The sequence below is a fragment of the Cololabis saira genome, chromosome 6 (genome assembly GCF_033807715.1).
Source record: "Cololabis saira isolate AMF1-May2022 chromosome 6, fColSai1.1, whole genome shotgun sequence".
NCBI classification, from domain to species: Eukaryota; Metazoa; Chordata; class Actinopteri; order Beloniformes; family Belonidae; genus Cololabis; species Cololabis saira.
In genome coordinates, this window is record NC_084592.1 from 5,976,189 (window position 1) to 6,000,140 (window position 23,952).

General features: G+C 43.8%; 1 protein-coding gene across 1 annotated transcript in view; it reads left to right on the forward strand.

The window, feature by feature from the left end:
• The window catches only part of arhgap20 (Rho GTPase activating protein 20), a 41,579-nt gene extending 18,714 nt beyond the window's left edge, over positions 1-22,865 (forward strand). Inside the window, exons 5-15 of the mRNA XM_061723097.1 lie at positions 25-66; positions 365-449; positions 538-615; positions 730-796; positions 1,311-1,508; positions 8,278-8,468; positions 9,733-9,897; positions 10,705-10,814; positions 12,049-12,238; positions 18,944-19,055; positions 20,641-22,865. Of these exons, the coding sequence (XP_061579081.1) occupies positions 25-66; positions 365-449; positions 538-615; positions 730-796; positions 1,311-1,508; positions 8,278-8,468; positions 9,733-9,897; positions 10,705-10,814; positions 12,049-12,238; positions 18,944-19,055; positions 20,641-22,265 (2,863 nt within the window). The 3' untranslated portion in view covers positions 22,266-22,865. The remainder of the gene's footprint in view (positions 1-24; positions 67-364; positions 450-537; positions 616-729; positions 797-1,310; positions 1,509-8,277; positions 8,469-9,732; positions 9,898-10,704; positions 10,815-12,048; positions 12,239-18,943; positions 19,056-20,640) is intronic.
• Positions 22,866-23,952: the final 1,087 nt, after the last annotated feature.

Sequence of the window (23,952 nt, forward strand, 5' to 3'; positions counted from 1 at the left end):
ATTTTGTTCTCTGTTGCTCTCCAGCTCCGAGGAGCTCAAGGACAAATGGTTGGCACTCATCAACAGGTAAGTTACTGGCTGGACTGTTTTGTTGTAAGCTTGAGCTTTATAGTTGCCAATTCTCTCAGTGGATCCAAAGAATTTTGTTTTGATTCATTTCTAAGTTATAAACCAGAGCAGCTCAAGCGGGAGTCAGAGTGATGTAAGGATAAATGAAAATGACAGATCTGAGGAGAATAGCCAACTATTATCAGCTCTTTTGGTAATAATGTTCTGTTGAATGCTTAAACTCCATCATACCCCAACCTCTCACATCAGATCCTTTATTTACTTCATTCCTCGCTTTGTGTTTCCCCACATTTAGTCGGATAAGTGAAGGAAAAGAGAAGGACGACCCCAAGACTGTTCCTCTAAAGATATTCGCCAAGGATATTGGAAACTGTGCTTATGTATGATGTTTTTCTTTCTTCAACTTTGGTACTTTATTGGATCAGCAGCACTTCTGTAATTAAAGTGCGCGTTTCCATGATGTTTCAGGCCAAGACGCTGGTGGTCAGCAACACTGACAGCACCACGGACGTCATCCGCGTGGCTCTGCAGCAGTTTGGCATCTCGGTGAGTGAACACTGTTGATGCTCAGCTCCATGTTATCTCGCATTTATGAAGGTGAAGCTGGAATATGTGAAAATAGCCATTTAATTTTAATTAAACTTCTTTTTTTCTGCCTAGAATTGTGTGAAAGACCACCGGTTGTGGGTGAGCTCCTGTAAGGACGAGCCTCCGTATCCTCTCATCGGTGAGCCGCTGGTTTTCACTATCTGGAACTTTCTCTTTCTTTTTATTTGTGAAACACAATTATAAAAATAGTTTTCCTTTTTTTTTTAAGTGTGAAAATGTTAACGGTGATATAAGATTCAGGGTGGGCTCTAAACTGGGGAAGTGGAAGATGTGCTTGTATACTTGGGGTGATCAGTTTCAGTTATGTATTGAATATAAAAATCCCCGAGTCATCAAGTAAAGGAGTATTATAAAACCAAAACAACAGGATGTGACTGCGGCGCGAGCATCAAAACTCAACATCTGGGAGCCTCTTGGTTGTTTTCTTTTTAGTCACAGAAGAATCTTTTGTTTTGTACTTCGCTCCGGATTCCTAACATCCCAGCCCTATATTTATGATTTGTTGTTGCTCCAGTTCCGGCCCGGGTCTAATTTCCGTCACATTTTTTTGCTCTGGCTCCACGTCAAGGCGCACACATCGCACATACCACAGCCTCCACCTCTAACCTCTGGACTCTGACCTCTCTCCCAAGGCCACGAGTTTCCGTTCAGCATCAAGATGAGCCACATACGAGACGGCGGCAGCGGCGCTGGAGGAGTGGGGAGGGATCCCATGAGTCCCACCGACTGCCCGGGGGTTCTGCTGCTGGACCAGTGTCTCCCCCCAGACACACAGTGCCAGTTCATCCTCAAACCCAACAAGGCTGTCGTCACATCGCCGCATCTCCTAGGTGAGATACTGGATGTTTAAAGGGAACAAAGTTTGAAAGAAAATCAGATTATGGTAAACTAAAACTACAACAAGTAGTTACTATACTTACTTACTTACTTACTTACTTACTTACTTACTTACTTACTTACTTACTTACAGTGCATGGAGGGAATGAAGCCCGAAGGGCTTGTACAGATTTCAGCTCCCATCAACAACTGTGATGAAATAACAAAGATAATGTACAACAAATGAAAAAAATGATAAACATAAACGTAAAAGCGAACATGGTTACAAGGTCTGGATTACATTTAAAACAGAATAAGATGTTTTTTTAATAACTTTCTGAATGAGGTAAAAGATAATGTTGACTTCAGCGACACCTTCAAGTAATTCCAGAGTTTTGGATCTAAATGTAATATTAAATTGATGACCAGAAGTTCGACAGAAAGGTAAATGAAGATTGCCACTGTGTCTAGTTGGATATTAATTAAAATAAGATGAAAAAGTAAAAAAACTGCTGGAAAGTGACAGGAAGATCTTGTTTTCTATTGATAAACTTATGCACAAACAAGCATGAGTGAAAAACATTAAGTTTATGAATGTATAATAGTGAATATTTCATAAAAATAGGTGCAGATGGTTCGCGTCTACTTTCACTATATTGCGCTGTGAGTTAGAGGTAGTTGGTATAAAGTTGTGACACTGATTTTTAAACGAACAGAACTGTTTCAAAAAGTAGCTTTTATTTAAAATTTGTCTTGTTTCTTTTACAAGTTGATCTAAATGGATTTTTATGCGTATTTCAAAAGCGCGTCTGTATGTGGGAGGTAACAGTTTTAAGAGCTTTTCAACATCACAAAATGTAGTTATTGAGTCCTCTGCTTGGATATTAACATTGGTGCTCGTGAATTCATCGTCCTGCTTTACTTCGGATAAAATTACGTCAATTTCAGCCTCAAAATAAATCCTTTAAAAAGTGCTGTTTAGGTCAAATATGTCCTGATGCAAGAGGCACTTAACCGCTATCAGTTTATCTCTGCTCCGAGAGATTCATGAAGTAAAGGCGTAGACTCTCTGCTGTAAATAATGCTTGTTTTTTCCTTTAACATGACAGTTGAGGTTACTAAGTACGTGGTCAGTCGGTGTCCAGAATCCACCTATAAATCGAACTCTATGAAACCACGAGAAGAAATGTGAGGATACAGAAGTATTAATGCAGAACAGAATGTACTTCCCACAATTTGTTCCTCTTACATAAACCGTTACCCTTGTTTGTGCTGGTTCTCGGCGGTCGCGGCTCACGCTCACGCTCATCTCGCCCGTCCTGACGAAGGCCCGACAGGTGGGCGGGAGGAAAAGGAGAACAGTGGGAAAGGAGGTTGGTACGGAAACGGGGTCGGGACAAGAGCGACGCAGAAATAAGACAAACACAAGACGGACAAAGAGAGAGAAACCCCAGAAGGGATGGACCGGTGTGAGAATAGGAAGATGGAAAGTGAAAAGCGATGACACAGCTATTGAGCAAGATTGAAGGCCAGCGGAGTTACAGGAAAAAGAAACAACCAACGCTTGGCTGATAGAGACGCAGGAATCTGCAGAGGGAAGAAACCCAGACGGCGAGGAGCAGATGGGAGTGTGCGGCGTGGTGAGGGAGGGGGGGGGGGAAGATGACCATGGACAGTACTGAAGAGGCCATGGTGGAAAAAGTATGACATGAGGCTTGGAGGAAAACAAATTACGGAGGAAAAAAGTGTGTTTTCCAGGCAAGGAGGCTCCAGTTTGCCAACCACAAGCTTCGCCTCAGATTCCTTCGCTTCAGGCATAACAGCATCTTACGTGATCGCTCCATACCAGCCTCGCGGCTATAGACGACTCCAAAGACTAACAAACGTGTGTTTACTGGGCGGAGGGCAGGCAGAAACCCTTATTCAGTGCTGTAGTCTCAATTAGGGATGGGCGGTATGGACTAAAAGATGTATCACGATCATTTCTGGCATTTATCTCAATAACGATAAAAAGAATACCAATTCAACTCACCAAAGACCAAATTCAGTCTTTGGAGCCCCCAAAACACTGCTCTAAAAGATACTAAATACTACTAAACTACACCAATTACATTGAATTAATAAAAACCAATTAAATGAGTTACACCTGTACTGCAAAACTGGAAAGACTCAGATGTTTGTTACACAAACACGTCATCAACGGGAATCTGTCTGTCTGTCTGTCTGTCTGTCTGTCTGTCTGTCTGTCTGTCTGTCTGTCTGTCTGTCTGTCTGTCTTTCTTTTTGTGGCTCATTTCTTTCTTTTTGTGGCTCATTTCTTTCTTTCTTTCTTTTTGTGGCTCATTTCTTTCTTTCTTTCTTTCTTTTTGTGGCTCATTTCTTTCTTTCTTTTTGTGGCTCATTTCTTTCTTTCTTTCTTTTTGTGGCTCATTTCTTTCTTTCTTTCTTTCTTTTTGTGGCTCATTTCTTTCTTTCTTTCTTTTTGTGGCTCATTTCTTTCTTTCTTTCTTTTTGTGGCTCATTTCTTTCTTTCTTTCTTTCTTTCTTTTTGTGGCTCATTTCTTTCTTTCTTTTTTGTGGCTCATTTCTTTCTTTCTTTCTTTCTTTTTGTGGCTCATTTCTTTCTTTCTTTCTTTTTGTGGCTCATTTCTTTCTTTCTTTCTTTTTGTGGCTCATTTCTTTCTTTCTTTCTTTTTGTGGCTCATTTCTTTCTTTCTTTCTTTCTTTTTGTGGCTCATTTCTTTCTTTCTTTCTTTTTGTGGCTCATTTCTTTCTTTCTTTCTTTTTGTGGCTCATTTCTTTCTTTCTTTCTTTCTTTTTGTGGCTCATTTCTTTCTTTCTTTCTTTTTGTGGCTCATTTCTTTCTTTCTTTCTTTTTCTTTCTTTTTGTGGCTCATTTCTTTCTTTCTTTTTTGTGGCTCATTTCTTTCTTTCTTTCTTTTTGTGGCTCATTTCTTTCTTTCTTTCTTTCTTTCTTTCTTTTTGTGGCTCATTTCTTTCTTTCTTTCTTTTTGTGGCTCATTTCTTTCTTTCTTTCTTTCTTTCTTTCTTTCTTTCTTTCTTTTTGTGGCTCATTTCTTTCTTTCTTTTTTGTGGCTCATTTCTTTCTTTCTTTCTTTCTTTCTTTCTTTCTTTCTTTCTTTCTTTCTTTCTTTCTTTCTTTCTTTCTTTCTTTCTTTCTTTCTTTCTTTCTTTCTTTCTTTCTTTCTTTCTTTCTTTCTTTCTTTTTGTGGCTCCTTCCTTCCTTCCTTCCTTCCTTCCTTCCTTCCTTCCTTCCTTCCTTCCTTCCTTCCTTCCTTCCTGTACGTTGTGTGTGGATTTAACACAGAACCATAAATCAGCTTTACACAAAAACATCATCAACGGGAATTTATCATTTTTACCGTGAGATGACAAATTCTTACGGTGGGGAATTTTTTTGGCGGTTTATTGTGAACGGTAAAATATCACCCATTCCTAGTCTCAATCAACCCATTAAATGACACTTAAGTAACTGTTTAGCAACATTTCTCTCAAGTCCAGTGCGTCATTGTGACATGTTGCAGATGTTCTAAGTCCTTTCTTTTTCTATCAATAACTGGGACGGCGTTGCCATGATTTAAAGGTTCTGCTCTAATTCATGGCAGTTTAACAGAACCTCAGAGCAGCATGAAGCAGAAACAAAGAAATGTCCAACATAAAAGCTGGGCTGGGCCTAACGTGCCAGACTACATCATTAACTAGCCAGCTGTCCGTGGCCAGCTCCTGACGGCTGACAGGGGACTTTGTCCAGCAATACCTCTTTAAACAGAACCCCCAAAAATTATTGTATTGAACTTGGGTTAGGAATAGGATTGTGAGTTATTTATAGGCTTGTTTTGACACAACTCACTGAGGTCAAGAAGCAGGAGAACAAACAGCCACGTTTCTCTCCCAAATAACATTTCCAGCTTCATTTTCAAATGCATGGGGTGAACTGATCTGACGGTATCTGTGGTGGTGTGTAACCTTCGTTGCCCTCTTTGATACCGATGTGTCCTACGATGCACATCTTTGCGTTTCTTTTAAGAACACAGACTTTCTTGCGCCAGAAACTCTCCACTTCCCTCACCAGCGTCTGCCCCTCTCCTGGTTGTGTAAGCCCGCCTGATCTTCGGCTATTTAGTCTTCAGTTCCTATTAATCACTTATATCTTACTATAAAAGTGAATAATATACATATCCAAGATGACCCCTAAAAAAGAAACCTTAAATATGTTTTATTGCTTTCTCTGCTACTCTGATCTGTGAGTGTTGCAGTGATGTCACACCTGATTTGCAGCAAGTTCAGATTTCTCTCTTTTTTTTCATTTTTTTTTTCTTCATTTCTTCCCCGAGTGCCGGAGCAGGCCAGTATCTTTAGTCACTGTTAAACTTTGCTCCAGGGTGCACGTGGGCATTGCGCCACGGCTGATTGTTTAATAGTGGACTCTGTGTGAGGTATGCCAGGGATTTTGTGGGGCTTTTTTGGCTGCGGGATCCTCCACCCACTAAAAGAATCTTTTGTTTGTCGGGAGAGTCCCGCCCTTGGAAATAAATCAGATCCTGTTAGAAACAAATGTTATTTCAAAACTGCTGGCCAGCGAGAGTCGCCTCAGTAGTATTTCACAATAATGGCTGCAGGGTTGCAGTGTTTTGGTTTGGGCCGGTTGGCATTAATAGAAAAAACGAGGGTACATTTATTAGTCATTTCTATATTCAGTCCTCCTATTAACTCATCTGATATTATTTGATGAACTATTTGTGTTCGTTACAAATTCCCAGACGGCAAGGCAACATTAGCGCTTTATTTTCTTTAAAATATGTCTAATGGGATTAAAAAAAGAAAGAGAGGACGCGAGGAGAAACAGCAAATCATCAAATCTACACGATTAAAATAGTCAATGTTTGTCACTACTGTCACGTTTCCCCCACTACCTCGTCAATCTTTATTTTATACAGCTGTATTTTCTTATTATGAACCACTTGAGTGCACAGCCAGTATGCAGACGTGCTCAGCGCTCATGTCAATGAGGACATGTAGAAACAGTGAACACAGACCTGCAGACAGACTCTTACCCAACACAGGAAAGCGCTGTTGCACTGCACCGTTGAGCAAACGCTGCAGAAGGAACGCATCGCCACGAGGCCCGGCATGTATGCAAGAAAACACGTGCGTGGGTAAACGCCGCGTAAAAATACAAGTTTCAGATGAAATGATGTTCTCAAGGATGAACACACGTCTTCATGGTCAGTTTTTCTTCTGTTTCTGTGAGCCTGTCCTGAAACATCCTTCCTGTTTGATTGAATTTAGTGTCTAAGCGAGCATTGCCACACTTATGTTTATCATGAAATGCTCTGAATGTGACGTTTAAATTCATCTTGTTATGCTTTTTTGGATGCATTATATGGGATGTACATGCTTTAATGATGCGGAGAGGATTTTTCTAAACTACTTTGCTGCAGAAACTTTGAAACATTTAATTTGAAATGCATCATTTGAGCTTCTGTCTCTTTAAAGGAGATATATTCTGCCCTTTTTTGTTATAGGAGCACAAGAGACTTGCTTATTTAAGTTAAAATATCAGTTTTTATTTCATTTGACGGAATATCTAACTAGCTTAAACTCAAAAGTAATGATTTTAATGATATATAAGTAAAGAGAAAACATGAGGGTGCTGTTAAGGCGATTGGACCTCCGCTTCTATAGGGGGAGCTGCTGAGCTCAGTTCCTTTGTGCTGCTTTAAATTTGCACAGATCCCTGAATGAAACGCCTGTGTCTTGCTTTAACATGCTTTTCTAGCCCAGGATTACAACGGCAAGCTTTCCTTACACCCTGGAACTGACAGAAAAATACTGGCGTGGCACATTTTCCTCCTCAGATATTTGCATATCCCTCGTCTGCGGTTAGGACAGTTTGTACTGATGCCTCCTGTCACACACAGTCTCAACACAAGTCACCGAGCTGCTCAAATTGATAAAACGCCACAGATAAGAATGTAGATAAGAATAAGGGAAACGTTTTACCGTCACACCATTCATGTGTGTGTGTTGTTGTGTGTTTGTTTAGATTTTAGAGCCTGATGATAGGAACTGCTGCTTGTATGGATGACATTTTACTTGCGTTTTAAAGTGTGGTTTGTTGATGGCGGGTGATGCTGCAGCCCATATTGTATTTGAGAATAAATCCGAACTTCGTTAAAATGTCTGAATGATAAAACATCACAAAGTTTGATTCCCTGGCCTGGAGCTCAGATTGGGTTTATCAATTCAGACTGTAAATATTTACCCTTCTTTATCCAATCAAACCTGTGCAAGTAGAACATTATTAGTACAGTTCTTTCTTTCCTCATTTTAGCAGATTGTATAACTACTAGTGGTCAAGAGTTCAACTTCCCTGTTTCAAATGCAGCATTGTCTGCAGCTGAGTGTTGATGAGGAGGATTCAATCAAATGTTTACATGATTTAGCGGGCTTCAAGCAAAGCTGCAGTCTTGGATTTTGTTCATGTTTTTGAGCTAATGTCTGCTTCAGACATAATGAATGTTCAGTATTAAGGAAAAAATACAGTCTGATCCTTTTAAGGTTGTTAATCGGGTTAATCTAAGGAGACAATAATTGTTCAGTATTTTTTTTTTATCACTTTAAGGCAAGGCAAGTTTATTTGTATAGCACACTAATGATGAAACTGGTGATTACGCTGTACCGTTGTAGTTTTGTTCGCCACGCTCTGGAATAACCACCGGTGATTGTAACATCTACCTCTCAACCCCCCGTGTCTCACAGAGCCTGGTCACTCCAAGACCTTCAAGAGAAAGCGCTCGCTGATAAACTGGCCTTTCTGGAGAGGTTCCAACACGCAGCTGGACAGCCTGCCCCTGTCCCCGACGTCCCCGTCCCCCACGCAGGGACGGCTGTTTGGACAGCCCCTGAGCGCGGTGTGCTCCCCGGACCACGGCCTGCCCAAGCCCGTCATGGTGAGCTGGGATTAGAGCGGGTGAGGGGGTGGGGACCTCGTCCTGAAGTGATGGGAGGATTCTGGGTTGAGTTTGTACTTGACTTAAAGGAGATGTGGTGTTATGGGCAGGGCTGGGGATCCATTCAAATGTCAAGAATCAATTCCGATTCTTAAGATTCAGAATTGATTATCAGGATTTGATTCGATCCGGTATTGATTTGGGTTAGTGTTATTAAAAATGTTATATAAAAAAATGTATTCATTAAGTTCAAGAAAAAAATATGTTTATGCACATTTTTAAGCCTTTCAGGAGCTGCAGCTATTCTTTGACGCCATGTTCATTGTTTGATAGTTTCACACTACGCCCATGTGTGAATTAAATGACGTGACTACTAGGGCTGGGGATCAATTCAAATGTCAAGAATCGATTCGATTCTTAATATTCAGAATCGATTATCATGATTTGATCCGATTCGATATTAGTGTTTAGGCTTAGTGTTATTTAAAATGTTTTTTGAGCTGTTGCCTGAATTAGTTATTTATTTCTTAGTTATTTCACAATAATTATTGTGAAATAATAATTTCACAATAATTATTGTGAAATAACTAAGAAATAAATAACTCAAACAGGCCTTTCAATAAAGTGCAAAAAAGAAAGAAATTGCAACAGTTCATGCAGTAAACAAATCATTTTAGCTTATCTAATTTATTCTGTCACCACGCACACATATTGCCATGAAGCACCTGGCATTTTTCAGAAGTGTCATGACAAACTGTGTCCGACTACTGGGATTAAGGTTCACCTGGAGAAAATGATGGAGAAAAAAAAAAAATCGATCTTTAGACATAAGATTTGATTTTTAGGAATTAATATGAGAATCGATTTTAGAATCGGAAAATCGATTTTTTTCAACACAGGCCTAGTGACTACTGGGATTAAAGTTCAGCGGGCGAAAATGTAATGATGAAAAAAAATCTATCGTTAGACATACAAATCGATTTTTAGGAATTAATACGAGAATCGATTTAGAATCGGAAAATCAATTTTTTTCAAAACAGGCCTAGTTATGGGAGGTCGATGCTTATTTTATTGAAAAAAGCTGCTTACTTTGTCTGTTAAACTGCTATTCTGTTAATCAATGACACTAGAAAAACTGTTCATTTTTGAACAAATTGAGAAATGCTTTGATCTCTTTTGGATCCCTGATATTCCTGCAATGCTCCTCCATCTGGGTCTGTAGGGTTTTTGTCCCGTTGACCTCCGATGTTTCTGTTTCCTGCAGGACATGCTGGCGTTCCTGTATCTGGAGGGGCCGTACACCCGGGGCATCTTCAGGCGCTCAGCCGGGGCCAAAGCCTGCCGGGAGCTGCGAGACCGGCTGGACAGCGGGACGGAGGACCCGGAGATCAAACGGCAGTCCGTGTTCGTCATCGCTGCCGTCCTCAAGGTAACACACCGGCCTCGCGAGCACCGCTCTGCACCCGCCTCACCTGTTCCTGCAGCAGGTGTGACTGATGTGCGTCCAGACTGAACCAGCTCCAGACAGGATCATCTGTCTCTGTGCAGCCGGGCAGGCGGCCAGTCCCGCTCACAAGGTGGAGCATTGTTCTGGATCCAGATCCAGATGCAGCCGCTGCAGCAGTGGGTCCAGGGACAGACATGACTAATGCTTCATTTTCATGTGTGATGTGTTTCACCTGAGACATAAACATGTTTATGTTCCTTTGACAGAAGATTATTTATTATACAGGACTGTCTCAGAAAATTAGAATATTGTGATTTTCTGTAATGCAATTACAAAAACAAAAATGTCATACATTCTGGATTCATTACAAATCAACTGAAATATTGCAAGCCTTTTATTATTTTAATATTGCTGATCATGGCTTACAGCTTAAGAAAACTCAAATATCCTATCTCAAAAAATTAGAATATTAATCTTAATCTTAAACTGTAAGCCATAATCAGCTATATTAAAATAATAAAAGGCTTGCAATATTTCAGTTGATTTGTAATGAATCCAGAATGTATGACATTTTTTGTTTTTTTAATTGCATTACAGAAAATAAATTACTTTATCACAATATTCAAATTTTCTGAGACAGTCCTGTATATGGCCTATAAAATTCCTCTGATACAAATAAATATAATAATTTAACCATATTTGCCAGTTAACATCAACAAAGAAAATATTTAAGCTTAACTCATTTAAAAAAGAATCTCAATCCAATTATCTTTGTTTTTCTTCTTACAGGACTTTTTGCGGAACATCCCCGGCGGCATTCTGTGTGTGGATCTTTACCACCAGTGGGTGGACGTCCTGGAGGGAGAGGGAGAGGAGGAACGGCTGTCGTCCATCCAGAGGTAGACGCTCTTAGCGGAGACTTTTGCATCTCCACTGTGACATTATCAAACTGGGATGTTTGTTACCGACATGAGAGACATGATGCAAATACCCTTTTTGTTCCAGAAGCAGCATTAAAGCAATGACTTAACCATTTTAGAGACATTCCTGACATATATTTCCAGACTAGGAATGGGTGATATTTTACCGTTCACGATAAACCGTCGAAGGAAGGAAGGAAGGAAGGAAGGAAGGAAGGAAGGAAGGAAGGAAGGAAGGAAGGAAGGAAGGAAGGAAGGAAGGAAGGAAGGAAGGAAGGAAGGAAGGAAGGAAGGAAGGAAGGAAGGAAGGAAGGAAGGAAGGAAGGAAGGGAAGGAAGGGAGAAAAGAGGAAGGGAAGGAAGGAAGGGAGAAAACAAGGAAAGAAGGAAGGATGGAAGGAAGGGAGAAAACAAGGAAAGAAGGAAGGATGGAAGGAAGGGAGAAAACAAGGAAAGAAGGAAGGATGGAAGGAAGGGAGAAAACAAGGAAGGAAGGAAGGATGGGAAAAAAGAAGGAAGGAAGGGAAGAAGGAAGGAAGGAAGGAAGGAAGGAAGGAAGGAAGGGAAGAAGGAAGGAAGGAAGGAAGGAAGGGAAGAAGGAAGGAGAGAGCAGGAAGGAAGGGAAGAAGGAAGGAGAGAGCAGGAAGGAAGGGAAGAAGGAAGGAGAGAGCAGGAAGGAAGGAAGGAGAGAGCAGGAAGGAAGGAAGGAAGGAAGGAAGAAAGGAAGGAAGGAAGGAAGGAAGGAAGGAAGGAAGGAAGGAAGGAAGGAAGGAAGGAAGGAAGGAAGGAAGGAAGGAAGGAAGGAAGGAAGGAAGGAAGGAAGGAAGATTCCCGTTGATGACGTTTTTGTGTAACAAACATGGTGGATCTGAGAGCGAGGAGCTTGAGTTGTTAGTTTTGCAGTACAGCACGACTCATTTAATTGGTTTTTATGAATTTAATTGGTGTAGTTTAGTAGTATTCAGTATTCTTTTAGAGCAGTGTTTTGGGGGCTCCAAAGACTGAATGTGGTGATAGATTTATAGTTACAAAGATGGAGTTGAATTGTTATTTTCTCTATCGTCATTTTTATCGTTATCGGGATAAATGCCAGAAATGATCGTGATAAATGTTTTATTCCATACCGCCCATCCCTAGTCCAGACACAAGCATGTAAGCAGATAATCAGGTGCGTCTCCCCCCCTCTCATCCGTCTCTATATCGTTGTCTCACAGCTTGCTGCCCCTCCTGCCCGGCGAGAACCTGCTTCTGCTGCGACACGTGATCGCCGTGCTGCACTGCATACAAGGGAACGCCCACGACAACCAGATGAACGCCTTCAACCTGTCAGTCTGCATTGCTCCCAGCATGCTGTGGCCCCCGGCCCCCAGCACCCCCGAGATGGAGGGGGAGGCCACCAAAAAGGTGAGAAGGATCATATGCAGATATGTTCAGAAATGTTAATAAGAGTCGAACATGTTTGGTCTTAACGGCGAGGCTGAGCTTTGGCTGCAGACTGGGAGCAGAGGGGGGGATTTAGCCTTAAATAAATCTGCTTATAAGCAACCTTAAACCTATTATCAGCATTCTTGAATAAACAAAATACGACCCCAAGCTTGGAAATGACCCCTGGAGCGTCTCCATCCAGCCCTCCCTAAATGAAAGCAAAACAAGGCAAAAACAAATAGATGTCTGCAGAATTTAAGGTTATTATCATTGATTACATAAGACAACATCGTCTACTTATTTAGATGGGTCCTAAAATTCTCTGTGGTACGGACGCATCGGTCAGACTTGGAATAAATGCTTAAAAAAAAGAGAAAATTGAAGTCGGAAAGTTATGATCTGTATCCTATTTGGTGGTAAGTATCAGCGGCTGTGTGCTTGATACTTCTGTTGGCTGTTTCCATGTTCAAGTAATACATCAAAACCGTTGTCATCCAAGCATGCTGACTGTAGGACAAAGTGGTTATTGATGTGAAAGGAAGAAAAAGCCCTGGAAATGAATTCAAATTAAATTTCCAGGAGAACTAATTTTTACAAAGCAGTCAAGCATCTGTGAATCGGAAAAAGGAGTCAGCTGAAAACGGTTGAGCGAGTTCCCACAACAGAACCGGCCTTATCTCCACTGGAATGATGGATGTGCTCATATTTCTATTCAATTGTCCACTGCGCTTCCCGGTCTACAACATAAACTACTTTAACACCGCCCTATTACAAGAATCTGTCCAACTTCTTGTCGAGAAGGTGTTTGGTCGTCATCAGGATATCCAGGAAACTTTCATCCAAGAAGGTGTTGAGCAAACAGCAGAGTAAAAACCTGGACCAGCTGATGAAGCTGCGCCGCTCACGTCTCTCAGGGTTCTATCAATCCTCTCATCTCACCCGCTAGCCGTGTTCAGCCCACTTTGATCCGCTCCTGAGTGAGTGTGTGTGTGTGTGTGTGTGTGTGTGTGTGTGTGTGTGTGTGTGTGTGTGTGTGTGTGTGTGTGTGTGTGTGTGTGTGTGTGTGTGTGTGTGTGTGTGTGTGTGGAGCGACTTGCTCAGACGCTGTGCACACTCCCAGGAATTTAGCACTTCAGTGGAATAATCTAAGCAAACTGCTTCAGCATGAGTGATCGAGAGTGAGTGTGCTGTAAGAAACACTTGTCACCCATAGACTTTATTCAACAATGGATGAAGCATGAGGTCACATGACCCATTGGTTTCTGAAGACTGGTCTTGAAGGTAGTTTTTTTCTTGCTAAGTGCAAACATGTTTCTTCAGACGCTGGTGGAAACATGGCCTCCGTATTACAATCAAAGTCAGCTTTGCTCCCAGCTCCTTCCCAAAGACCATTACAGCAGGAGATACCGTTTAACGTATTGACTTAACAGTAGCATGACGATTATGGATGAAGAAGAGATAACAGCCAGCGGTTGGCTGAGCCGACTGCCAATCAATCATATAAGAAATAAATGTGATGCGTGGCATTTTGCAGACAATTCAATTAACTTGCTCGACTTGAAAACCACACAGAAGAAATAGCGGCGGGAAATTCAAAAACAAAGAAGTACTAGTTCCCCTAATCACATCCTGACGGTCAGCACTGATGCAACACGTAGCTGGAGAGAGGTCAGGCACTGACCTTCTGATATCTGGGTCGAGGCTCATGCACAACTAAGATTGGTTGCAGTTCCTCAACCGGCCCCTAGAGGCTGGCTGCAAAATTTTGTGAAGAAAAAAACATATTTACAGTCTGGTTCGAAAAACTGTTTTGGTCTCAATCATTTGATTTCACACCCATGACAACTCTGAGGGGGGTGTTTTTGTTTCTTTGTTTTTTGTACCACGCCAGGAGAGTTTGTATCAAGCGATATGTTTATTTCTAATATGACTGACAGCCGGCTCAGCCAATGGCTAGCCAGTATCACTGCCTCATCGTGGTCGCCATGCTACCGCGTTTAGCGGACCGACCAACTGTTTATGTTCACTCAGCATCTGCTAGACTCTGCAGTAAATATTAGATTTTGCCGTTGAATCAACATGTGAAACCCTATATTCTTCAGTGAATGTCTGCTGGCAGCTCTGCAGATACTCCAGCAGGGGTCTGCTGAAGGAGCTGGTCACCTCAGGTAACTTTGATTAAAATACGGTGGATCTGTTCCTATCGGCCTCCTGGGCAGCATGGACAAAGAGGACAAAGGCCTGATGGGAAGTTTAGAAATGTTGAGACACACACACACACACACACACACACACACACACACACACACACACACACACACACACACACACATTCTTTTGCTGTCTCGCCATTCAAATAATTTAATTCACTTACATTTTCCATCTATTTATAACAATCTATTTGACGTAAATACTTGTTCAGACAATGCATGCACAATTGTTGCCTGCAAGTCATTTTAATCTAGCTTGATCTTTACGTGCGACAGCCGCTCAGATGAACAACCTGAGCTGAAATGGAAACTGTGTCCAGTCCGTCTGTTGTGGATTTCTAAAAGTAGCTTCCTCCCTGGCGTCTCGGCCGGCGTTCCTCCCCTGAAATGTCTCCGTTCAGCAGCAGCAGTCGCTGCAGTCGCAGCAGAAGCCCGGGCTTCCACCACATCCCTGCACCAAGTCCTTTTTTAAAAATGTAACAAGACAAATGAAAAAGATGAGTGTTTTGAACTATCTGGAGAGTTAGTTACTGCGGTAAATCTCCGTGGGTGGCTGCTTTGCTTATCTTTTCAAACTAATGTTTGCGCGTGTGAAGAAAAGCTTGTGTGTTCTGCATCTCGAAGTGGTTGAGGTTCATTGAGAAAACATGCAAAGAATTTCCTACAGAATCCTGAGGCCAAGTGTGTGTTTGCATGCAGAGCAGTGGCTGACTGAAAACACCCCTCTTTTCTACACACACACACACTTGTCAATGCAAAAATCCCCACGGCTCTCGGATGCCAGCAGATCCGTTTCACACACACTCCCTTAATAACACTTTCATGCTCTCACGCTGCGTGTTTGCGTGTCCCTTCTCAACACTTTTTTCTGGGAGGGGAAAATAACAAAGTGAGATTTGGAGCCTTCCCACCTTGTGGTCGGAGCTCCCGGTTCCGTAATGGCTACTCTCAAGCCTCGCCTGGCGACGTGTGAAGGCTCCGTTTTAGCAGATTGTCCGTTTGGGATTGGTGCAGGGTATAATTTAAATGTTTTGGGCCGAACATAGCTGTGTAGGAGCTTCTGAGGTAAACGCAGCTTCAGTCTCAGTTTTTTCTTGAGCTCGGTGCCTGAAATGTGAACCAGTCCTTTCACTTGGTTTGAACTTTTCCTTTTAAAACTGCATGGAAGTCCCTGCGTTACTGAGACAGATGTGTGATCTTTTGCTTGAGCTGCACACATGGCCGTGCAGTGGTATCTGCACTTTGATGGATGTGCGTGTGTTTTTGAAACGTTCAGATAGTTTGTGTTTGATGAATACCGTTGATTTATTTCCTATTTTGCTCCTTTCCTTCCTCTGAATGGTTTAACCCTTGGGCTGTCTCCGGGTCAAAATGACCTCATTCTCCTTCCTTCTTTCCTCCTGCTCTCCCTTCCTTCCTTCCTTCCTTCCTTCCTTCCTTCCTTCCTTCCTTCCTTCCTTCCTTCCTTCCTTCCTTCCTTCCTTCCTTCCTTCCTTCCTTCCTTCCTTCCTTCCTTCCTTCCTTCTTTTTTCCCTTCCTTCCTTCTTTCCTCCTGCTCTCTCCTTCCTTCTTCCCTTCCTCTTTTCTCCCTTCCTTCTTTCCTCCCTTCTTGTTTTCTTCCTTCCTTCCTTCCTTCCTCCCTTCCTTCCTTCCTTCCTTCTTTTTCCCTTCCTTCCTTCTTCCCTTCCTCTTTCCTTCCTTCCTTCCTTCCTTCCTTCCTTCCTTCCTTCCTTCCTTCCTTCTTCCCTTCCTCTTTTCTCCCTTCCTTGTTTCCTTCCTTCCTTCTTTTTTCCCTTCCTTCATTCTTTCCTCCTGCTCTCTCCTTCCTTCCCTTCCTCTTTTCTCCCTTCCTTCCTTCCTTCCTTCCTTCCTTCCTTCCTTCCTTCCTTCCTTCCTTCCTTCCTTCCTTCCTTCCTTCCTTCCTTCCTTCCTTCCTTTCTCCCTTCCTTCCTTCCTTCCTTCCTTCCTTCTTTCCTTCCTTTCTCCCTTCCTTCCTTCCTTCTTTCCTTCCTTCCTTCCTTCCTTCCTTCCTTCCTTCCTTCCTTCCTTCCTTCCTTCCTTCCTTCCTTTCTCCCTTCCTTCCTTCCTTCCTCCCTTCCTTCCTTCCTTTCTCCCTTCCTTCCTTCCTTCCTTCCTTCCTTCCTTCCTTCCTTTCTCCCTTCCTTCCTTCCTTCCTTCCTTCCTTCCTTCCTTCCTTCCTTCCTTCCTTCCTTCCTTTCTCCCTTCCTTCCTTCCTTCCTTCCTTCCTTCCTTCCTTCCTTCCTTCCTTCCTTCCTTCCTTCCTTCCTCCCTTCTTTCCTTCTTTTCATTCTTCCTTCCTTCTTTCCTCCCTCCTTCTCTTCCTCCTCCCTTGACCTGAAGACGGCACAAGGGTTAAAGAGGTGAAGATTAGATCCTGCTGAGGTTCAGAAGCAGCAGCAGCTCTGGACTGATTGATGGATGGATTCAGGGTGGTATGGGGGTCCTGGACGCCCACAGGCTCCTTCCAACAGTGTGTTGTATCACGTAGCAGAGCAGCACTCTGAGTGACAGAGAAAAATGTCCGTGATTTTAAAGTCTGGCAGCAAAGTGAAACTCTTCACTGCATCTCTCTGATTCAGTCGGGGAAATGTGCAGATGTGTAGCTGATTTCATAGAGGGCACCGGATCACAGAGGGTAGAAAGTGGCATGCAAAGGTTGCACAACACGTTAACAGCCGGATGAGCTTGTGGCACTTTGCTTGGTCAGATTTCAGGACCAATTAAACCTTCTTTAACTTATCCTGTTTTAAAAGTCGTCATCTCTTCATCCTCTGCTTTCATGAGCAGATGATCGGCTTTGCCGTCATAATGGGCTGTTATGTCATTTAATACGTCTTCCTCCCACTAATGTGTGTGTTCAGCTGCAGATCAAGCCCAACACTCATCTTGCTCATTGCAGTCTTATCGTTTAAAATAACTTGTTGCGATGTTTGTTTGAAAACCTCTGATCTAGATCATGCAGGGTTTAATCTGTTGCTTAAAAGGTTTCATCTTCAACATGCGTTGTGGAGGTCGGTTTAGCTTCCGTCTTAAAATCTGGTTGATTTAGTCATTTCCACTTTTATCTGTGTTAGGAAACACTTTAAAAGTGTGTTTTTGAAACAAATATTGAGCTGTTGTTCAGGAATGGGACAGTTGCACTGAAGTTATCTCCCCTTTCATCCACTTGGTCTTGGTCTTGTGGAGATGATTGAGTTGCTTCACGCTGCCTAAAGCAGATCCCTGAGATGCCTTTGTGCCTTTTCTGTTCAGTGGGTGATGAAGGCAGATAGATGGATGTTTTCAGGTGTGCACATGCTGCAGCTCAGCAGCCGTGATGTCAACTCCATGTTGGAGACAGCGAGGCAGACGGGACGTTCGTTCCTGCACGCTCTGTCTCTGCACGGTGGCCTGAGCTTTCACTCGGCTGCAGTTCGCTCAGTTTGTCTGCGCTGACGGAGGAGAAAACAGCACTCTCTTCTCTGCTGGGATTCAGCATTCACAAGCTGGTGTGGCTGTGAGAGGATGTCGACCCTGTCTAGTACATTTATGGCGCTTTTCCACTAGTAGGTACTCAGCCCGACTTATGGAAAAGAAACCAGGCCGAGTTGAGTAGAGCCAAGTAGAGCCGAGTAGGTGCTAGTGGAAAAGTGCCATTAGTCAGTTTAGTTTGAGAAGCGGCTCCTTCAAACACGCTGTGTGATTAGTTTCAGACAGATTCCAGCTGGGCTGATAGGACTTACAAACCACAGACACCGTTGGCGTGTTTGAAAACTTCAGCTGGTCGGTATGTCGACCCTAAACGTCAAGATTAGGTTCCCCCAGTACTCCTACGCTGGATGTGTCCGCCGTTCCTAGTGACGTACAGTCAGTGGCCATTAAAGCAAGTGCTAATTCAAGACTGTTCATGATGTCATATAATATCACGGGGATATAAACCAGGGCTGGGAGGGAGGAGCTGCAGGCGCTGTGATCAGGCTGCTCGGGAATGCCAATACTCTGCAAAATACTCTGCAAATACTGCTCTGCAGAACCAAGAGAAAAGTAGTCCTTGCCTTCAAATGTGACCTTCAGATAACGGCTTTGCATTTCCATGAATCTGGATGATGGCTCAATATCTTTATTTCCATTATTTGAGGATTTCCTGTGTTACAAAACACAAAGATAACACACTAATCTCCCTGAGTGTGCTGGTGTCGTGCATATGCTGCAGAAAGGTTCCACGTTCCTGACACAGAAACTTAGAAGCTGCATTTTTGGCTAAATTTCCTCTGAGAATGTCGCGGCTGCTTACACCACGGAACGATAACGGGTCAGAGACTTTGCATAAACAATACAACTCTGTCATCCCACTGAAAAACGGTGAGAAGAAATGATCAGCAGCTGTAGGAGATGTTTAAAAACCCGAAGATGCTCCAGATGTGTGCAGATGTGTGCGGCTGCAGGATCTAACCCGGCCGTGTTTATCCTGCAGGTGTGTGAGCTGGTCCGGCTCTTCATCGACAACTGCTGCAGCGTCCTGGGAGACGTGGCGTCGCTCTTCAGAGCCTGCAGCCAGAAGAGCAGCGGCAGCGACCACGGCTCCGGTAAGACCCCAGAGAGAGAGGGAGGACGAGCACATACAGGGGAAAAGATGAATGAAAACTTGGATGACGGTGGAGGACGAGTCCAAGACTCCTGGTTTTGTTCTTTAATTAAAACCAGTGAATCTGGATCCGTTATACATCACTAGTGTTGTATTTGTCAGCCTGTTTCTATCTTAGTTTCAGTCCAGTCTTTGGGTCCAGCTATCATTTTAGTTTTTATTAGTTTTAGTCTCGTTCATTTTCCTTTTAGTCGTGTCGAGTTTCAGTCGACTAAAAGTCTGAGCATTTTAGTCTCATTTTAGTCATAATTGTCCAGTTTAGTCAAAGATTGTATTCAGCCAACCCCATTTTACAATTACAAACAAGGTTATCTTATTATTATAATATTGTTACCATATAAACTCAAGAATACATTAATTCCAGATACAGAAGACTCTAATTTGAGTTTACAACATATTTATTTATCTCCATTTCTCCCCATCTTTTTTTTTTTCGAAGACGCATTTGGTTTTCTTTTCCACGTCTATGTAGGAAAGTGTATCCAAAGATCGCACACATTTTAGCAGAGTTTGTATTTTGTAATCTACATTTTAGTCTCTTTTTTATTCCTGTACGATATTGCATTATATATTTAATTATCGTTATCGTCACATGACCAGCATTTTCGTTGCGTCTCGTCTCGTTTTCCTCAGGTGATGAAGGTTCGTTGGCCATGATATTTAGTCATAATTTCCATTGACGAAAGCAACTTTATACATCAGCATCCATCCATAAGCATTCACTCTTCAGCTTGGGAAGCATGAGGAGACTTGATCTATACTGGATCAAGTTTAACTCCAGGGATTTTTGTTTGTATTTATGCATAAAGAAAAGATAAAACTGCAACCACAAAAGAAGAATAGAAAGATAGAGGCTCTATGCTCCTGCTTTTATCCCTGGTGTTTCCTCTTCTAGTCCAACTGAGACCACTCTCTAATCCAGGGGTCGGCAACCCAAAATGTTGAAAGAGCTATATTGGACCAAAAATACAAAAAACAAATATGTCTGGAGCCGCAAAACATTTAAAGTCTTGTATAAGCCTTAGAATGAAGGCAAATGGCGAAATGTCGAGAAAAAAGTCAAAATGTTGAGAAAAATGACAAAATTTAGCAAAAAAAAATTGAAATGTCGAGAGAAAAAAGTCGAAATCTCAAGAAAAAAGTTGAAATGTTGAGAAAAAAGGTGAAATGTTGAGAAAAAAGTTGAAATGTCGAGATTAATGTTGAAGTACAATTGAGAAAAAAGTCCAAATGTCGAGAAAAAAGTCCAAATGTCGAGATTAAAAAGGAAAGGAAGAGAAAAAGAGAAAAAGGTAAAAAAAAAAAGGAAAAAAAAGGTCAAACATTTTTGAAAAAGCTCCAGGAGCCACTAGGGCGGCGCTAAAGAGCCGCATGCGGCTCTAGAGCCGCGGGTTGCCGACCCCTGCTCTAATCACTCCCGCCCTTTTTGGATAAACTGTCTGGAAAATATTTATTTTTCAGACAGTTTATGTATTTATTTACTTTGTTGTCTCTCTTTTGATAACCTCTTCCTTCTCTCCTCCCAGACGCGTCCTCCTTCCAGCTGAACGACTCGTCCTACGACAGCCTGGAGAACGAGCTGAACGACGACCCCGAGTCTCCCTACCAGGAGCCGCTGCCGCTGCGGGACAAGGACAAGCCGGACAGCTGCAGCCGGGACTCGGTGATCACCCTGAGCGACGGGGACCCCGAGCCGGACGCCGACGGGGAGCTGCTGCTGCAGCTGCCGCCGCTGGCCCGGCCCCGGCGCTTCAGCCCCGTGGCTCGTCAGCCCCGCACCCGGCAGGTGGGCTGCTCCTCCCAGGCCCCGCGGCGGCTGAGACGCAGCTCGGAGCCGGCCCTGGCCCTGGCCGGCACGCCCTCCTCCAGCGCGCTGCTGGCCCTCGCAGAGAGCCGGCGGCAGCCCCCGCGCAAGGCCAGCTACGACGCCGCCATGGAGGGAGAGGGGCAGCAGGAGGACGAGGTGTTCCTGGAGCAGGGGCTGGGCCGGCTGCAGCTGCAGGAGGAGAGGAAGGAGGAGAGCCAGAGCCGAGCGGCCCGAGTCCCCAGCGGCGGGCGGAGGAAGACGAAGCACGCGCCTCCACCGCCGCTGCGCCTGGACGCCAGCTGCTCCAGCCTGTCGTCCCCGGCAACCTCGCCCACGGGCTCCTCCCTCAGCTCCCTGGACTCCGCCTTCTCGCAGTACTCCACCGACTACGGCGTGGGCGGCGGGGCGGCCCCCCAGCAGTCCCCCAGAGACTCCCCGCCCCAGAGGGAGGTGCCGCCTCACTGGCCCCCGGCCCCCGGACAGAGCCACAGCCTCCACCCCAACACGTGGCTCAAGAGGGAGCTCTGCCTGTCCCTGCGGCAGCCTGAGACCGGACACACGGAGGACGCAGTGGCGGTGAACGGACACTCCCACCCCGCCAGTAACGGCCACACGGCCGCGCCCGCACAGGAAGCTGCGGAGACCAATCAGAGCGGCCGCAGGTCCAGCAGCCCCCCCTCCTACCACCAGGCCCTGCTGCAGCTGCAGCGCGGGCGCTGCCCATTCTACCGAGCCGCGGACAAGGCTCTGACGGTCAAGGAGCTGCGGCTGCTGCACGACCAGCCGGCGGCCTGCAGGCCCCCGCCCTCCCCCACCAGACCCCAGACCGGGGCCGGGAGCGGGGAGAGCGAGAGCGTGCAGCCCCCGCAGGGGGTTTTCTTCGGACAGAGTCCCACAGCCCTCATCCTGCACAGGCCCAAGTCCCACTCTCTAATCCCACCCCTGGAAGTCCACAAGGGCCGGAAGACTCTCCCCCGCCGAGCCTCCGAGCCCACCAAACTCCCGGCCAAGTGCCAGCACCCGGCCAGCCTCACCCTGGACCGGGCCCGGCCCCCGGCCCCCAGGGCCCCGGGGGCCCCGGCGCAGGACGGCAGGCTGCGGGCTACGGACGTGGAGCCCTGCCACGCCTCCTCACACCCCTGCCTGTCTCCCTCCTCCACCCGGGCCGTCAGGGACTACTTCTCCTCGCAGGGCAAGGCGGACTCAGACGCCTGCCTGCGCAGGAGCCAGGAAGTGGTTTTGGCCATCGTGCAGAGCAAGAAGGAGTGGCGGAGCCGGCGCTGCAGCGACCCGCAACTGGAAGACTTTGAGCAGCTTTTCTTTGCAGAAGAGTCCTACGTGTAAATAAACTTTGTACACTTTGTAAATGGGAGACTGACTTTTATCTGACATGTTGATTTCTATACGACTGCCATCATTGTTGGGATTATACTCTGCCAAATACACATTATTTTTCTGGAAGGGGGGGGGTCATTAGGGCTGGGCGATATAGACCAAAAGTCATATCTCAATATTTTCTAGCTAAATGGCGATACTCGATATATATCGATATTCTTTCTGTGCCATAATTGGGGTTTCCCCCAAAGCATTATAGCATAGCATCTCTGTTAGCTTCATATTTTCTGAGGCAAACCCTTAAAAAAACAGTCTAATTTTTAATACAAGTTTTAATACAAAGCCTCGTGCCAAATGTCACACAGGTACATTTATTAACAGAGGTCTGCACAATATCAAAATGAATAAAACAAATGAAATAATAATAATAAACTGCCTGCATATATAGAATAAAAATGCTTCTTGAATAAAATAAAACAAATATCCCTTTCCTGCATAATAATTAAATTAAAATACACCGTGCAATTAATACAATGTAGACAGTAACAGGCAGACTTTTCCACTGAGGTTGACAGTTGTGCAAATAACAAAACATTTGTCAATTTGTCACAAAATAAGCTATATCAAAATCATATTTTTTTTTTTTTTTTTTTTTTTTTTTTTTTTTAAATCGATATAAACGATATTGTCTCGTACCATATCGCTTTTGAAAATATGTCGATATATATTAAAATCTGGATATATCGCCCAGCCCTAGGGGTCATGTTGCTGATTACTGTAATGGTACTTTGAAGTTCATGATTCTGTGTAAGGTACGGCTGCGTCTCCCCGCTAGAGCGGTTCACTTCTGTGGTCGGGACCAACTGCTGGGAAACCTGGCGTGGTGTGTCGTGATCCACCGGTACCGTCTGTGAAACCGAGCATTCAGTCTGGTTTCTGTCCTCATTTCACCTTCCAAATGCCGTGGCCTCTCCGGCCTGTGACCAAACTCTGTTTACAGATGCTTGTAAAATGTCTCTGAAGTTGCATTTTCCAAAGCTCTTACAGCCATTAAAAACACAGATTTTTGTCTGCTTAAAACACCACAAAGAAAAAAAGAATAACCTCTATCTTGCACATGTAACATTTTGCTCACAGTTATAACATAAATGCCTTTTGTACATATGATATAAACAAAACACCGTTGACTGTTTAACAACAATTGTACTTTTTTTTTTTTTTTTTAAACCAGTTGCATTTATTAGACGAACTATTCCTTTTCCAGAGTGCAGTGATTGTCAGAAACGGTGATTCTGTGTGGTCTGCAGCCCTGCAGGCTGCTTTCATGCCAGTTTGTGTGAACGAAAGTTGTTGAATATGACGCGATTGTCGGCAGCGTAAGAAGGAAAAATGTGAGACCACGCATCACTGAGGTGGAAATCTCTTTTATTCTGGCTTGTTGTAGCACTTCATGATCTCCATGAACGTCCGGTCTCACACGTGTACAGTTTTCCATGTGTGTCGTTCAGAAACCTTTCCTTTTCTTTTCTCAGGTGACACCTGATCATCACCTGAATCTTTATTAGAATTATCTCCACTACAGTGAATCGTGTCCAGCCTGTATAGTTCTGCATATTTATGATGGAAAAATTATATATAAAATATATATATATATTATATATATATGTATATATAATTATATTATCTTATTCTTTGG